Consider the following 16,976-nt stretch of genomic DNA (forward strand, 5'->3'; position numbering starts at 1 on the left):
ACACCCGTCTTTGCTTCAAGCCGCAGACCCACTCTGTGGGAATCCGGCTGGAAACATTGGACAGGAGCTCTTATTATTTTAACTATTCACCCACCCACTGTTGTCTCATGAGCCATTGTCTGTGGCAGCACGACCCGCTCTTTCTCTCTCCTTTCATCTTAAAGTCCTGGTGGTTAATTTTATTTTTTTATTTCTCACTCCGTAATGTATTTGAAAGACTCTACTTTCCTCGTCCCACCAACACTTAGATGAGGATTTCTAGAAATAAAAACAGAACTAGTTCACCAGAAGCTCCCCTTGAGTTGACTGAACCCCGCTGGAATTTTATTTTTATTTTACTTTGAAAAAATGTGTGGGTTTTGAAATCATGACTTCAGTCTGTCGCTGTGGGGACGAGGTGCTGGGAAACGGCGGCGTGCTCCACACTACTTTGCAAGATGGGTTTGGCGAGATGGAATGGCGAGGGTTAACCAGCCACTTTAAGGTGACTTTCCCATTAACCCAGAGGATAAAAATGAAAAGTCCAGTTATCCTGCTTCAACTGACCGTGGGAGAAAACCTGAGGGTATTGGTACCGCTGAACTTTGCATTGTGCGGGGATGGTGGGAAGTGCTTCCTGAGGTGAATCGCGTCTCCATTAGGCAGGCAGCCTCTAGAAGGAGCTCTTTTCTAGCTTCCCCCTTGGACGGCTGCAGCCAACCCCTTCAACAGCACACACAGAAACACTTTCATTAACAAACACTGCTTTCCCCTCCAAAAAGGCATCGAGTTTGTAAGGTTACAATTGGCGGCCCAATTTAAAGCCCAAAACGTTGCTCTTTACCACCCCCCCCCCCCCCCCCCCCCTCACAATAAAGTGCAGGCAAACATGCCCAACCGAGACGGCCAGGACATGCACCGTGTAACGGTAAGCTCTTTCTTTGGGAGAGGGAAGGGCGAGCTGGCGTCCCAGTTGTATGTGTATGTACGTATGTTTATCTGTGTGTGTGTCTGTGTGTATATACGCGCTCCATACCCGTGCCTTTGGAAAGGGGGCTAAGGATAGGATCTGCATCTACTTTGTGGGCCGTATTGTGCTGAGTGATTTGGTATTATGGCGGCCAAAGGCCCGGGGGAGGCGAGGTTCACTTTAAACCGATTCTCGTCACCTATAGCACCAGCTTCTCTTTAAAATGTGAATAAATAAAATGTGTTCGTGCTTCTAACGGTGGATAGGGTTGATAAGGGGCTACGTATTTACAGAGAGAGGAATGATAAAGGAACAAATGGTTTCAGACAATGTCATGGGTGTGGCTGTTCTGGTGAAAAGACCTGATCGATAGAATGATCAATACGCATCGGGACAAATAACTTGCAAGCTGGTGGATTCATAGGTAAAGGAAGGCTGATTTAAATCAGCCAAATCGCAGGACAAGCATAACAGATGCTAATAACGGCCGCATCTCTGGGCATTGGATTGCGAACGAAAAGTGAATACGGTTGATCTTTGATTGTACATGGAGGGGCAGATTTATTTGTAGATGATGGGCGGAGCTGGGTCAATTCAACCCAGACAAAAAAAATCCTTCATAGCACAAAGCGCCATCACTGAGATACACCTCGTAGGTCAAACTCTAATTACGCCAACTACGGAAGTTGTGGTGGGGTTACTTTGGGTGTTTAATATAGACGTTTATAATAATCTTTAGATTGTTCCGGATAGTTAGAGGCAGACACAAATACAAGGATTAATATTCTAGTACGTGGAGCTCTTTGTTACGTTGCTGTAGGCTTCTCGCTTTGATGTGTGGAGACTCCTTTGAGATGAAATTAGCCTTTCAACACGGTGACATGTCTCCGTACCTGCCTAGGCAGGGGAACAAAACCATCTTCCGCCTGATATAATTTGGTGAATGATTGGTCTAAATTGTAATACGGCCATCTGAAATGTAGTTGCACTGGAGTTTCTTTGGGGAAAGCAGTATTATGCTGCATTCTCTGCCTGGGCAATCAATCAAGTCACTGAAGTGGGAATTTGAGACACGACAATGGGTAGACCAGCGATGGCTACAGCCTGAAGGTTTCCCAGCAGGGCGACGCCCGTTTTCAGTCCAATTGAGTAACTTGCCCCTAGAACACAGAATTCCCTATTATTCGAGCACAGATTATTTTACACTCTCAGGCAGATGACAATGCTGGAAGATTGTTCAGTGAGTTATAGGATTCATGAAGTGAAAGAGTAAATTGCAAGTCATTTGTGTTCATGGTTCAGAATTGTCATAAAAAACGAGTTGAACCCCTAAATTTTATTTGAGCAGGCAACACACTCCGGTGCCTTTTTTTATAGACTTGCATATTTGAAGATAATTAAAAAGATAATTTTGTTGGGAAAGAGTTGGAAGGATTTTGAATAGTGGATTTGGGGAAATTTGGAAGGGAATACCTACTCATGTTAGTGGGATGGTTGAATGAACTCCTGTGTTAATGGTGCTAAGGTCACAGGGTATTTAATAAGATACGGGTATAGACCCTATCTCACAACCTACCTCTTTGTGGCGATTGCACTTTAAAAATATTGCATTTTCTCTGCAACTACCACTATGAATCTGTAATATTTAATTCCGCACTCCGGTATTTTTTTTCTTTGCACTACCAGTTATACATGCAATGGCTCGAATGTACTTGTTTATAGCACGCTTTGACTGGATAGCACACAAAGAAAAAATGTCATTGTTCACTTGACAATAACAATCCAATGCCATGATCAGAGTTAGAGGGGGTAGAATGGAAGGTTGCACAGGGCCCAGTCATTGGAAATTAGGATGTAGCAATTGATAGCTAAATGCAATTTAATTTGTGGCAGATGTAAGTGATAGTGTCAAGGATCAGAGGGCACAGCCATGGAATAAATGGATGTACCTTTATGCCCCTGTCCCACTTAGGAAACCTGAACGGAAGCCTCTGGAGACTTTGCGCCCCACCCAAGGTTTCCATGCGGTTCCCGGAGGTTTTTGTCAGCCTCCCTAATGGTCGAAAGTGGTTTCCGCTTCTTCTATGTTCCGGTGATTATTTCAAAAAATTCAAAAACTAAAAATAGGTTGCCGTTTTAAAAATCGGTAATTTTTTAGTCGAAGCCGGTTGCGACGCTAGTTGAAGGTGGTTGCCGGAGGTTGCAAGTAAGACCTTCCACTACCTGCAACCTCCGGCAACCACCTTCAACTAGCATCGCCCCACCTTGGGTGGGGCGCAAAATCTCCAGAGGTTTCCGTTCAGGTTTCCTAAGTGGGACAGGGGCATAAGAAAGGAGATGAGAAATGTCTTCAGCCTTCAGTGGTAATTCTGTGGAATTAATTGCCACAGACAGCTGTGGAGGTCAGTGGACATTTTCAAAGCAGAAATTAATTAGTAAGGGTGTTGAGGGATATGGGGAGAAGGCAGAAGAATGGGGTTTCAGAGAGAAAAATAGGCTAGCCATGATTGAATGACGGCGTAGACTCAATCTATTCCCATGACCTATGAACTTATGGCCAAAATGATAAATTAAAAACCTGCAGGTGCTGGAAAACTGAAATCAACCGGAGTACGCTGGAAATACTCAGAAGGACAGCCAGCATCTGAGGAAAGAGGAACGGTTAACTTTGAGTGCTGAGAAGTTGTAGCTCATTTGTCTTTTAATGAAAACAAACTGCTGGATAAGTTCATAAGTCATAAGAGCATAATTAAGCTATTCGGCCTATTGAGTCTACTCCACCATTCAATCATGGCTACTCTATCTTTCCATCTCAACCCCATTCTCTCGTCAACTCCTGGACGATGCAGGAGCTGTGGTGAAATAGAGGGGAGACAAATGTTAAGCCTTGTTTGTGGATGGCAATGTCAGCCAGTAACATATGGATGAGAAATAGGGACCAAAGATGGATTATTGAGCAGAGGTAATTCATTGGGCATGGGAAGGTGAGCCACTAAAGGAGATGGGCTAGTTACATTGAAACAGGTTGGCACAATGATGTAAATGCCAGCTGATGACAAAATGTGGTGTAACCGGGGATAGCGGCTGCAACAAGATTAAGGAAGATGATGAGGAAGATGATGAGGAGTAACCCATGGTATGGTTACATATTTAGAAGATAGAACAGTGCAACACAAATACAGGCCCTGCAACCCTCCATGCCTGTGTCGGCCATGATACCAGTCCATTTCATCCGATCTACCTACACGTGGTCTGTATCCCTCTACTTCCTGCCAGTGTGTGTGTGTGTGTGTGTCTAAACTTGTGTATGTTTCCAGCACTTCCCCTGTCCGCACATTCCAAACACTTTCCACCCTCTATGGAAAAATAACTTGGCTTGCAAACCTCTTACATTTCTCCCCCCTCCCACCTTAAGGTCTCTAATATTTGATAATTCCACCTTGTGAAAAAGACACTGACCTTGTGCCCTACCTCTGCATCTATGCCTCTCTCTGTATACACTTCTATTAAGTCTCCCCTCAACCTCTGTTCCAGAGATAACAAACCAGAATTGTCCACCCTCCCTTTGTAGTTAATGTGCAAGTGACGAATAAAACTGATATTGATATTGATTGATTGATTGATAGAACCAGGTACTGGTTGCCATTCCAATCAAAAATGTCAGTCGCCAGGGTTGTCCACCGGGTGATGCAGGAACAGTTCCTTCTGCTGGTGCGGTGCTAGACTGTTACATATCGCATACGACTGCGTCCTCTGGTGCACATAGACCTACATGGCAGGCCAGAAGAACATGCTCTTGGCCTGTTGCACCGTTACCTCTGAACCAGGGTGCCCTCTACTCTTGCTGCAGTGAAGCTGGGACCACTGCTTTACGGCCCTTCATAATAACTCTGTTCTCGATTACTAGTTCGTCCCTGACGGGAAAGAATGGCTGCACCGAAAGTGGAATTGAGTGCTGCTAGTTAGGCCATCCGCATTCAATGATAGATGTGAGTACCTGTAGGGTGTTATCTTCAGCCGTGTGAACAATCAACTTGCCCAACCCTGAGGGGAAACCGTGGTCAATCATCAAATGTGTCCTTCTCGGCTGCATGTCTATCGTCGGTTTTCCTGGGTGCACGGGACAGGGTGTCTGCCAGGTACGTCCTTCCCACGTTTGTAGATTAGGGTGATGTCATACTTCTGGAGCTGCAGCATCATTCTTTGCAGCCTGGCTGGTGCAGCATGTATTGGTTTCTTCAGGATGGAAACCAGTGGTTGGAAGTCCATTTCGATTGTCACAACTTTGCCAAAGATATAGTCATTGAACTTCACACATGCGAATACTACTGCTAGTAACTGCTTCTCGATCTGCGCGTACCGTGTCTCTATGTCCGTCATGGTCTGTGAGGCATAAGCAATCAGCTGATCTTTTAGGAGGCACGCCATGCCGAGGCCGTATTGGGAGGCGTTGCAGGTCAGCGTGACTGGCTTATTGACATCGAAGTACGCCAGAGTAGGTGGGCACGATATCTGGTGTTTTAAAGTGTCAAAAGCTCGCTGCTGCTGCCACATCCAAACACCGTCCTTGTGAGTGAAATGACGTAGCGGGGCTGAGAGCTCGCTGAAGTGTGGAATAAACTAGCCCAGGTAGTTCATCATGCCTAAAAATCTTTGCAGACCTGTAACATTGGATGGCGCTGCCATTTCACTGATGGCTGCTATCTTTGCAGGATCGGCTTTGTTGGATGTTGTTGGTGAAAACATGACCAACTTAGTTAACTTGGTTGACTCGAAACCTGCATTTACTGGGGTTAAGTTTTAAGTTTACCTCCCTGGCGTGGTCGAGCACCTTCTTCAAATTGTAATCGTGCTCCTGCAGGTCTTTACCCGCTACAATAATAACATCCACAATGATCACGCAGGGGTATCTGTCAAACATTTGCTTCATCGAGCATTGGAATACTTCACTGGCTGAATTGATGCCGAACGGCATGTGCAGAAATCTGTAGTGTCCGAAGGCTGTGCTGAAAGTAGTGAGCAGAGATGATTGATTGTCAAGAGGAATTTGCCAGAACGGGCATCCAACACAGAGAACACAGCAGCCTTGCCCATGTGAGCCACCTCTTCCATGGTACGCATGGGGTGATGAGGTCTCTGATGCTGTATTTAGGTCTTTAGGGTTGATACAAATGCATATCTCCTGCTTGTTCTTTTTAGTTGCGGCAACCATAGAAACATAGAAAATAGGTGCAGGAGTAGGCCATTCGGCCCTTCGAGCCTGCACCGCCATTCAATATGATCATGGTTGATCATCCAACTCAGTATCCTGTACCTGCCTTCTCTCCACATCCCCTGATCCCTTTAGCCACAAGGGCCACATCTAACTCTCTCTTAAATATAGCCAATGCTATCTGTGGCAGAGAATTCCACAGATTCACCACTCTCTGTGGGAATTTTTTTTTTCTCATCTCGGTCCTAAAAGATTTCCCCCTTATCCTTAAACTGTGACCCCTTGTTCTGGACTTCCCCAACATCGGGAACAATCTTCCTGCATCTAGCCTGTCCAACCCCTTAAGAATTTTGTAAGTTTCTATAAGATCCCCCCTCAATCTTCTAAATTCTAGCGAGTACAAACCGAGTCTATCCAGTCTTTCTTCATATGAAAGTCCTGCCATCCCAGGAATCAGTCTGGTCAACCTTCTCTGTACTCCCTCTATGGCAAGAACGTCTTTCCTCAGATTAGGAGACCAAAACAGGACGCAATACTTCAGGTGTGGTCTCACCAATGCCCTGTCCAACTGCAGTAGAACCTCCCTGCTCCTATACTCAAATCTTTTTGCTATGAATGCTAACATACCATTCGCTTTCTTCACTGCCTGATCCACCTGCATGCCTACTTTCAATGACTGGTGTACCATGACACCCAGGTCTCGTGGCATCTCACCTTTTCCTAATCGGCCACCATTCAGATAATAGTCTACTTTCCTGTTCTTGCCGCCAAAGTGGATAACCTCACATTTATCCACATTATACTGCATCTGCCATGCATTTGCCCACTCCCCCAACCTATCCAAGTCACCTTGCACCCTCCTAGCTTCCTCCTCACAGCTAACACTGCCCCCCAGCTTCATGTCATCCGCAAAGTGGGAGATGTTGCATTCAATTGCCTCATCCAAATCATTAATATATATTGTAAATAGCTGGGGTCCCAGCACTGAGCCTTGCGGTACCCCACTAGTCACTTCCTGCCATTCTGAAAAGGACCCGTTTACTCCTACTCTTTGCTTCCTGTCTGCCAGCCAGTTCTCTATCCACATCAATACTGAACCCCCGATACCGTGAGCTTTAAGTTTGCATACTAATCTCTTATGTGGGGCCTTGTCGAAAGTCTTCTGAAAGTCCAGATATAACACATCCACTGGTTCTCCCTTATCCACTCTACTAGTTACATCCTCGAAAAATTCTATAAGATTCGTCAGACATGATTTACCTTTCATAAATCCACGCTGACTTTGTCCAAGATTTCACCACTTTCCAAATGTGCTGCTATCCCATCTTTAATAACTGACTCTAGCTGTTTCCCCACTACCGATGTTAGACTAACTGGTCTGTAGTTTTCCGTTTTCTCTCTCCCTCCCTTTATAAAATGTGGGGTTTCATTAGCTACCCTCCAATCCTCATGAACTACTCCAGAATCTAAAGAGTTTTGAAAAATTATCACTAATGCATCCACTATTTCTGGGGCTACTTCCTTAAGCACTCTGGGATGCAGCCTATCTAGCCCTGGGGATTTATCGGCCTTTAATCCATTCAATTTACCTAACACCACTTTCCAACTAACCTGGATTTCACTCAGTTCCTCCATCTCATTTGTCCCCCGGTCCCCTGCTATTTCCGGCAGATTATTTATATCTTCCTTAGTGAAGACAGAACCAAAGTAGTTATTCATTGGTCTGCCATGTCCTTGTTCCCCATGGTCAATTCACCTGTTTCTGACTGCAAGGGACCTACATTTGTTACAACTAATCTTTTTCTCTTCACATATCTATAAAAGCTTTTGCAGTCAGTTTTTATTTTCCATAACAGTTTTCTTTCATAATCTATTTTCTCTTTCCTAATTAAGCCCTTTGTCCTCCTCTGCTGAACTCTGAATTTCTTCCAGTCCTCTGGTAGGCTGCTTTTTCTGGCTAATTTGTATGCTTCATCTTTTATTTTGATACTATTCCTGATTTCCCTTGTTATCCACGGATGCACTACCTTCCCTGATTTATTCTTTTGCCAAACTGGGATGAACAATTGTTGTAGTTCATCCATGCGGTCTTTAAATGCCTTCCATTGCATATCACCGTCAACCCTTTAAGAATCAATTGCCAGTCTATCTTGGCCAATTCACGTCTCATACCCTCAAAGTTACCTTTCTTTAAGTTCAGAACCCTTGTTTCTGAATTAACTATGTCACTCTCCATCCTAATGAAGAACTCAACCATATTATGGTCACTCTTGCCCAAGGGGCCACGCACAACAAGACTGCTAACTAACCCTTCCTCATTACTCAATATCCAGTCCAGAAAAGCCTGCTCTCTTGTTGGTTCCTCTACATGTTGGTTTAGAAAATTATCCCGCATACATTTCAAGAAATCCTCTTCCTCAGCACCACTGCCAATTTGATTCACCCAATCTGTATGTATCTAGATTGAAGTCGCCCATTATAACTGTTTTACCTTTGTTGCACACATTTCTAATTTCCTGTTTGATGCCATCCCCAACTCCACTACTACTGTTAGGTGGCCTGTACATACCTCCCACTAGCGTTTTCTGCCCCTTAGTGTTCTAAGCAGCTCTACCCATATCGATTCCACATCCTCCAAGCTAATGTCCTTCCTTTCTATTGTGTTAATCTCCTCTCTAACCAGCAACGCTACATAGAAACATAGAAAAGAGGTGCAGGAGTAGGCCATTTGGCCCTTCGAGCCTGCGCCACCATTCAATATGATGATGGCTAATCATCCAACTCAGTATCCTGTACCTGCCTTCTCTCCATACCCCCTGATACCTTTAGCCACAAGGACCACATCTAACTCCCTCTTAAATATAGTCAATGAACTGGCCACAACTACCTTCTGTGGCAGAGAATTCCAGAGATACCCCACCTCTTTTTCCTTTCTGTCTATCCCTCCTGAATATTGAATATCCCTGGATGTTCAGCTCCCGGCCATGTCTCCGTGATCCCAACTATATCATATTCATTAATAACTATTTGCACATTCAATTCAACCACCTTATTATGAATGCTCCTTACATTGAGACACAAAGCCCTCAGGCTTGTTTTTACAACACTCTTACCTCTTATACAATTATGTTGAAAAGTGGACCTTTTTGATTTTTCGAGGATACCCAATCTGTGGTTTCAGAATCTGGCGTGATGACCCCCTAGGGCTACCATTCTATCGAGTTCAGCTTTAACTCGGTTGCAACCGGAACTCAATTAGCAGGGCAAACAACAGGCTTAACCTCCAGGTCTAGAATTATTGAATACGTGAGCGTCAGTTGTCAAGTTCATTATTGAAAAGGTCTTTGTAATCCGCTAAAATGTGTTGTGGGGGTTAGCATTAGTTGATGAACAGCTTTGCTGAATGAAACCAGCCCCATGTCAATATAAGCATCTACACCCAGAAGGGGCACCACTTTGCCCTTCACAATGTAAAACGGCCGTTTGTATGACTGTGTCGCTAGGTGGCACTGCAGGTCGGCAACTCCTATGGTAATAGGTTCGCTTCCGCCATAAACGAGTAACATGGTGCTGCTTGCTTTTATCTTCTCAGCATTCCGCAGCTTCGAAAAACCCATCTGAGACATAACATTACAATGAGCACCTGTATCCATTTTCGCCACCACCGTTACATTGTTTACTTCAAGCGTGACCATGGGATCTCTGTTTTTAACGAACTGCTCTCGAAGGGAGTATGTTCTCAGAGACACTCCATCAACTGCTGGCAGGTTATCTTGCGTGCTAGTGGAGTCTGTTGAAGCTCCATCTGATAAGTCGTGTGGGAGATGCAGTGCATTGACTGCTTGTTTTGTCTCGTATTTGCTGAAGCGAGATTTACAGCATCTCCAGAAATGGTTTCTGCGTTTGCAACCATGGCAAATTAGACCGAAGGCGGGGCTTTTTTCCCGCTTGGTGATATGTGAACCTCCACAATTATTGCAGTCATTAATAAATCTTATGCTAGGCCGGCCAGAAGGGGTCTGTTTTGTTTCATTAGGCTGATAAGGTTATCGATCTCTTCTAACATACAGTCGAACAGCATCGATGTTATACGCAGCCTGTGGTGTGGTCAGTGTTTTAGTTTGTGCTTCGGTCACTTCATTAACTCGACAAGACCTGATTGCTCTAGCCGGCGTGAGGTCGGGATCGTGCAAAAGCTCCTTCTTCAATTTCTCATCTAGAAGCCTGTCCCTAACAAGTTCATCACAGAGAGCACTGGAGTTGCAGCGCTGTGCTATATGTTGTAATGAGCATACATACGTTTCCATTCTCCTGGTCTTTGGCTGCACGTGAATAATTTATGTCACTGCATGATAAGCTTGGTATGAGGGTCGCATAGCTCGCTTAACTTTCTCTTGAGGCATTCAGGGTCATACATTGTTTCAGCAGGTGTAATCTCTTGACCTTGCGCATCCAATATTGCAGGGGCGCAATATATGCCCGACGCACAGCATCATGTCCCGCCAGATTGAGGAATATAGATGCTGAGTGTGAACTGACTTGACTTGGTGCTTCACAGCCATGTTGATATCGTAGTCCTCCTCAAAAACACTGAAGACGTTGATCCAAGGTGTTCCCGTGACTTCTGACACCATATAGGAATGTGTAATAACTCAGAATCCGTCCATGAGTATAAATTGTTTATTTTAGAAAACACACAGAGCTCAAATACATAGGTATTGTAAGCTCAAGCTCAACGATGAATCGAACTAGAGGTTGGACTCACAGGCTAGAAAATATGAGACACTCAACCAGATGGGTGTTTGAGTGTACAGCGGTATGCAGTAAAACATGACATGGATCAGGTCAACTAATACTGACTGATCTACAGGTGCTATTGGAATGTTTAGACTGGTACATGGATCGGACCTTCCACCATCTATAAGCTATATCAGGAGTATGATGCTTCACTTGCCTGATGGAGTATAGCTACATGCTCTCAATGACAATTAGTGTTGGTTTGCCAGTAATGCCCACATCATGTAAATTAATAAATAAGGAAATCATTTCTGGTCAGTGCAAGAACCTTCAAACTTTTGAATCCTTTAAACTGACTCTGTGTTCTGTTCTCAAGACTCCCACCGTTGGTTAAAGCCATGAATCATTGCTTAACAGTGACCACAGTGCATTCTAAGAATATTCTTAGACCACAGTGCGGTCTTCCAAGAACTCTTTATAGACTTCAATCACAGTACTACCCAGGATGAATTTGATTAAAGCTACATCTACCACAGTCTAATCCAATGCTCTTCACAAACTGTCCAAACTAATCCAAAAGCTTTGTCCTGTGATAAGGGGGATAGGGGGGAAATCTTTTAGGACTGAGATGAGGAAAACATTTTTCTCACAGAGAGTGGTGAATCTCTGGAATTCTCTGCCACCGAAGGTAGTTGAGGCCAGTTCATTGGCTATATTTAAGAGGGAGTTAGATGTGGCCCTTGTGGCTAAAGGGATCAGGGGGTATGGAGAGAAGGCAGGTACAGGATACTGAGTTGGATGATCAGCCATGATCATATTGAATGGCGGTGCAGGCTCGAAGGGCCGAATGGCCTACTCCTGCACCTATTTTCTATGTTTCTATAAATTGACAAAGAAACCATCACACATTTTATCCACCAACACTGGACTGTCCTTGAAATTGTTACCTTACAACACATATTCCCAGAATGATACTGAGGTTTAATAGATTAAATTATAGTCCTCAAAAAGGATCTGGATGTGGAATCAATTATGTGGAATGAACTTTCAAAATATTTGTTCAGTAACAGCATCAAGGGATATCAATTAAATTACCAAATTAAGTGGTGCAAAAGTCTTGAGGCCATGAATAGTCTGCTCCTTTATTTATGTTGGAATCAACAGGCCAATTTTCTTCAAAAAATATTAACATTTGGAATATGCAAAGGATTGGACTACTTCTCCTTTTCATTATTAGTATGCTTCCTTCACACAATTCAAATGTATAGGTCCAGTTTCTGTCAGTATTTTGTGGCAACAATCACTTTCTGTAGTGTCCAATAGCCTGTGCATGACCAGATCTTGCTTATTTTGGGGAATAGCTTTCCTTAACATTAGAACATAGAACAATACAGCACAGAATTGGGTCCTTAAGCCCATAATGTTTATGCTGAACATAATGCCAAGATAAACTAATCTCCTGTCCGCACATGATCCTTATCCCTTGTATATCCGTGTCCCTTTTTAAAAGCTTCTTGCATTGTACTGTCGTATCTGTCTCCTACACTACCCCTGGCAGCGGGTCCTAGGTACCCATGAAGCTTATCAATTTTAGCTCTAGCAATAACTTCCAATCTTTATGAATCAACCCCTGCTCGGCATTGCTTATTCTCCACTTTCGCCACATGGCTTTTCTCGAATGTCACCTCATTGTTCAAATACATGCAAGTGTTATTCCCCGACTTGCTTTCTCAGTATGTTCTTTAATGCTTTCCCAAAACACAACTGGCATAAAGTTTAACTTGTTGTAACTTATTCATGTAATGCCTTGCAATAAGTGTAGGTTATCTATCATTCTTTAAAATCCACATCGCACCTTGAAACTCTGCAACCTAATTTAATTTTTTATTTCTCTCAAACTCCTATTCTAATTAAACCACTAGGTGTTAAACTCTGCATCCCTATTTGACTCCTATGCCAACTAGCATTACAAATGGTCCTTTTGCCTTTGGCTTCGCTCTTCTTCCAAATCCCAGCAATGCACTGTAGATGTTGTGGCCTTTTAGTTCTGTAATATCTTGGGAAGACTGAAAACATCATCTTCAATGTCTCTTCCCTTGACACTGCCTCTCCGGCAACTGGATCCGAAGGGAACAAGACTTTTCACAATCTGGTGCAAAATTGCAGCTCTCTGTGGTGGTTTACTCCATCACCGAATGTCCTTTTCTATCTTATTATCGTTACTCAGCACTGGTCCTGTGTAACTCATCTGCTGTTGAAAACGTCATCAATTCTTTATTTTCAACTCTAAACCCAACTGCTTCAACGCACTCCTGCTGTCCTTCCTTGCTCTACTCTACAAGGTCCTGAAAACATTTCCACCCTATGCCCAACCTCACACTGTCCAATTGACCCTTCAACTTTGTGCCTGCTGACTTAAATTGGCTCCCAGTTAAGCTATGCTACAATTTCTATCATTCTCGTCATTGTTTTCAATCCTCGCCTCCCCCCCCCCCCTTCTACCCTGAATATCGTACCTCTCCCTATCCCTCAAAATATATAATACTTGAGATAATCTAAACATGATCTTTAAATTGAATTTTTTGTTATTGTGATTTCTTGTCTTAAAATCCATCTGTTTGAACAAACCTTTAATGCTACTTTCTAAAACTTTTGACAGTCAGTTTTTAAAAAATATTTAATTCTCTGTGAAGGCCCTTGTGATTTTTACTCTACAGTGGAATCTATTACTGAAAGATAGGTTTGACAGAAAAAATAATTGTATTTTTCATGGTTAATTTGTATAACATGGCGGTGTTGTCATGATTGTATACAGTTTAACAGTTAAAAAATCTCAAATAACTCTGACATCTCATACTTACCAAGCAATCTGAAGAATTGAACCATTTCCGATACAGCGGTCATTAAACTTAAGTACAATCGATTACATAAGCCTGTCTTTTCATTACACCATACGTTTGTAATTAAAAACTTAATGCAAAATGCTCTCCAGAGATAAAGCGAATCTTAATTGTTGGACCATCTGCTCTATCAAATTTAATTATTGAATATTGCAACATATAATATGGGTAATAACTGTTCAAGATCAATCTGGTTCTCCAAGCCAGTGGCAATGCTCAGAAGTTAAAAATATAATGCATATAGACACTGTTGTCAAATTGTATGATGTAGCGGATTTTACCAAATTAATTTGTGCCGAGTCTGTAACTATGGTATTTTGAACACAAACAAATCGCTTGGATGGCAATTGACTAAAATGGCCAATTGAATCTATGCTGCATTGTTATTTGCCATTAAAGGAAAGGCAATCACATTCTTATTAATTTAATTGGTTTTGGGTTAATTATGAACTTTTCAGCATAATGTAGGAGTTACATAATTATTATTAATGCAATAATGGTGAAGATTAAAGTGAGGGATTGCTATTAGCAAATAATTGTCTATAGACATATTAAGAGTCACGAGAGTTCCATATTGTTTTAGAAATATTTTTGTGCATCATTTGTAAGAACAAAAATCAAAGCACTAGAGGGATGCCTCCATAGATGCTGCTTGACCTGCTGAGTTTCTCCTTCGATTTTTTTTGTGCTTTATTTATTGTATCTTAACTTTTGTTGGAGGATAGTTTTGCATTATAAAATTACCTTTTCTAAATATTGTCCCCCGAATCAGCCTTCATAAATATTTCTGCATATTTATGGACAGCACAGTGGTGCAGCTGATAGTGCTCTGGCCCGGGTATCCGTTTGGAGTTAGTACGTTCTCCCTGTGACGATGTGGGTTTCTCCAGGTTGCTCCCACATCCCAAAGATAAGTGGGTTTATAGGTCAATTGACCTCTGTAAATTGCCCTTACTCGTAGAAAGTAGATGTAAAAGTGGGATAACATAGAACTAGTGTGAAAGGGTCCAACCGCAATGGTTAGAGTGGACTTGGTGGGCCAAAGGGCCAGTTTCATAAGGTTATAAGATCGTAGGAGTAGAATTAGGCCATTCGACACATCAAGTCTACTCCGCCATTCAATCATGGCTGATCTATCTCTCCCTCCTAACCCCATTCTCCTGCCTTCTCCCCATAACCTCTGACACCTGTACTAATAAAAATCTATCTAATTCTGCCTTAAAAATATCCACTGACTTGGCCTCTCCAGTCTTCTGTGGCAAAGAATTCCACAGATTCACAACCCTCTGACTAAAGAAATTCCCCCTCTTCTCCTTCCTAAAAGAAATTCCTTTATTTCTGAGGCTATGACCTGCATGGAAACATCCTCCCCACATCCACTCTATCCAAGTCTGTCACTATTCTATATGTTTCAATGAGGTCCTCCCTAATTCTTCTAAACTCCAGCGAATACAGGCCCTGTGCCGACAAACGCTCATCATAGGTTAACCTACTCATTCCTGGGATCAGGAGTTTCAATGATATGTCTTTCAATCAGTTAATCAATTATTGAACTAAATAATTTAATGTGCAAAATTACAAATTGGTCAGTTGATGTATATAGTATGCCATTTGACCTTGTATCAAGTCACTACATTTTGCATGTACAACTTCTTTGGTTTGGGGGGGTCAGAGGTAACCTCAGTGGATGTGCATGGCAAATATTTCCAGAACTACGGAAATATTATGTTGGTTGGAAGTGGCCTTACCTGTGAAACGATTACTATAAAGTCCAAGGAATTTGTCTATAATGTATTTCGAGCCAACCTAAGGATTCTGAGTGAATACATCACTTTCACAAGAATAATTAGAGTATTGATTTTATTTTATTTTGTTTACTGCAGCACTAGCTTAAGGCCTTTGAAAAATATTTGCATTTAAATACAAGTACACAGGTTTGTGAGGGTATTAGCACCAGCTGCACTGAATCCTATATGTACAGTCCCATGTTATACCCATGTAGAACTCATGTACTTCATCAACTTCACCACCAATTTTCATCCTGCACTCAAATTTACTTGGACCATCTCTGACACCTTCCTGCACTTTCTTGATCTCACAGTCTCCATCACAGAAAATAGACTATCGCTGACATCTATTACAAACCCACTGACTCCCACAACTATTTAGACTGCACTTCTTCCCAACGCTGCTTCCTGCAAAGACTCTATGCCCTATTCCAAATCCCTCAATCTACGCTGCATCTGTGCCCAAGATGAGGTGTTCCATACCAGGACATCCGAGATGTCCTCATTCTTTAGGGAATGGGGGTTCACCTCTCCCATCATAGATGAGGCCCTCACTCGTGTATCCTCGGTACCCTTTTCTCCGCCCTTGCTCCCCCTCCCACTAGTCACAACAGAGACTCCCCTAGCCTTTACCTTTCATCCCATCAGCCGTCGCATAAAAACATATAATCCTCTGAAATTTTCACAACCTCCAATGTGTTCCCAACACTATTCACACCTTCCCATCTCCACTCCTTTGCACCGTCTGCAGAGACCGTTCCATCTGCAATTCCCTGGTTAACATCTCTTCCCACCCCCTCCCCAGATACCTTCCACTGCAACTGCAGAAGGTGCAACACCTGTCCCTCTATGTCCTCCCTCGACTCTTTCCAGTGACACCATCAGTCCTTTCAGGTTAGGCAGAGGTTCACTTGCACCTCCTCCAACCTCATCTACTATATCCGTTGTTCAAGATGTGGACTCTTGTACATCCACGAGACCAAACTGGGTGATCGTTTCGCTGAACACCTTTGCTCAGTCCGCCTGAACCAACCTGATCTTCTGGCTTCTAAACACTTTAATTCTCATTCCCATTCCCACACTGACCTTTCTGTCCTCGGTCTCCTCCATTGTCAGAGTGAGGCTAAACGCAAATTGGAGGAACAGCGATAATATTTCGCTTGGGCAGCTTACAGCCCAGTGGTATGAATTTTGATTTCTCTAACTTCACGTAACCTCGGCATTCCCTCTCTCTCTATCCCACCCCCACCCAAGTCGCACCTGCTTCTCATTTTCACCCAACAAACAGCTAACAACGGCCTGTTTCCTTTATCATCATTACTTTTTGGATATCTTTCATTCATTGTTCTTTATATCTCTACATCACCGTCTATATCTCTCGTTTCCCTTAT

General features: G+C 43.0%; 1 protein-coding gene across 3 annotated transcripts in view; it reads left to right on the top strand.

The window, feature by feature from the left end:
- The window catches only part of crmp1 (collapsin response mediator protein 1), a 65,701-nt gene that overhangs the window by 937 nt on the left and 47,788 nt on the right, over window positions 1-16,976 (top strand). Inside the window, exon 1 of one of the 3 annotated variants that reach the window (XM_033021240.1) lies at window positions 655-907. The exons of the other annotated variants lie outside the window; for them this stretch is intronic. Within the exon in view, the coding sequence (XP_032877131.1) occupies window positions 869-907 (39 nt within the window). The 5' untranslated portion in view covers window positions 655-868. Of the gene's footprint in view, window positions 1-654; window positions 908-16,976 lie in introns of those variants that run through there. 3 annotated transcript variants of the gene reach the window in all.

This window comes from Amblyraja radiata, chromosome 1 (genome assembly GCF_010909765.2).
Source record: "Amblyraja radiata isolate CabotCenter1 chromosome 1, sAmbRad1.1.pri, whole genome shotgun sequence".
In the NCBI taxonomy this organism is placed as follows: domain Eukaryota; kingdom Metazoa; phylum Chordata; class Chondrichthyes; order Rajiformes; family Rajidae; genus Amblyraja; species Amblyraja radiata.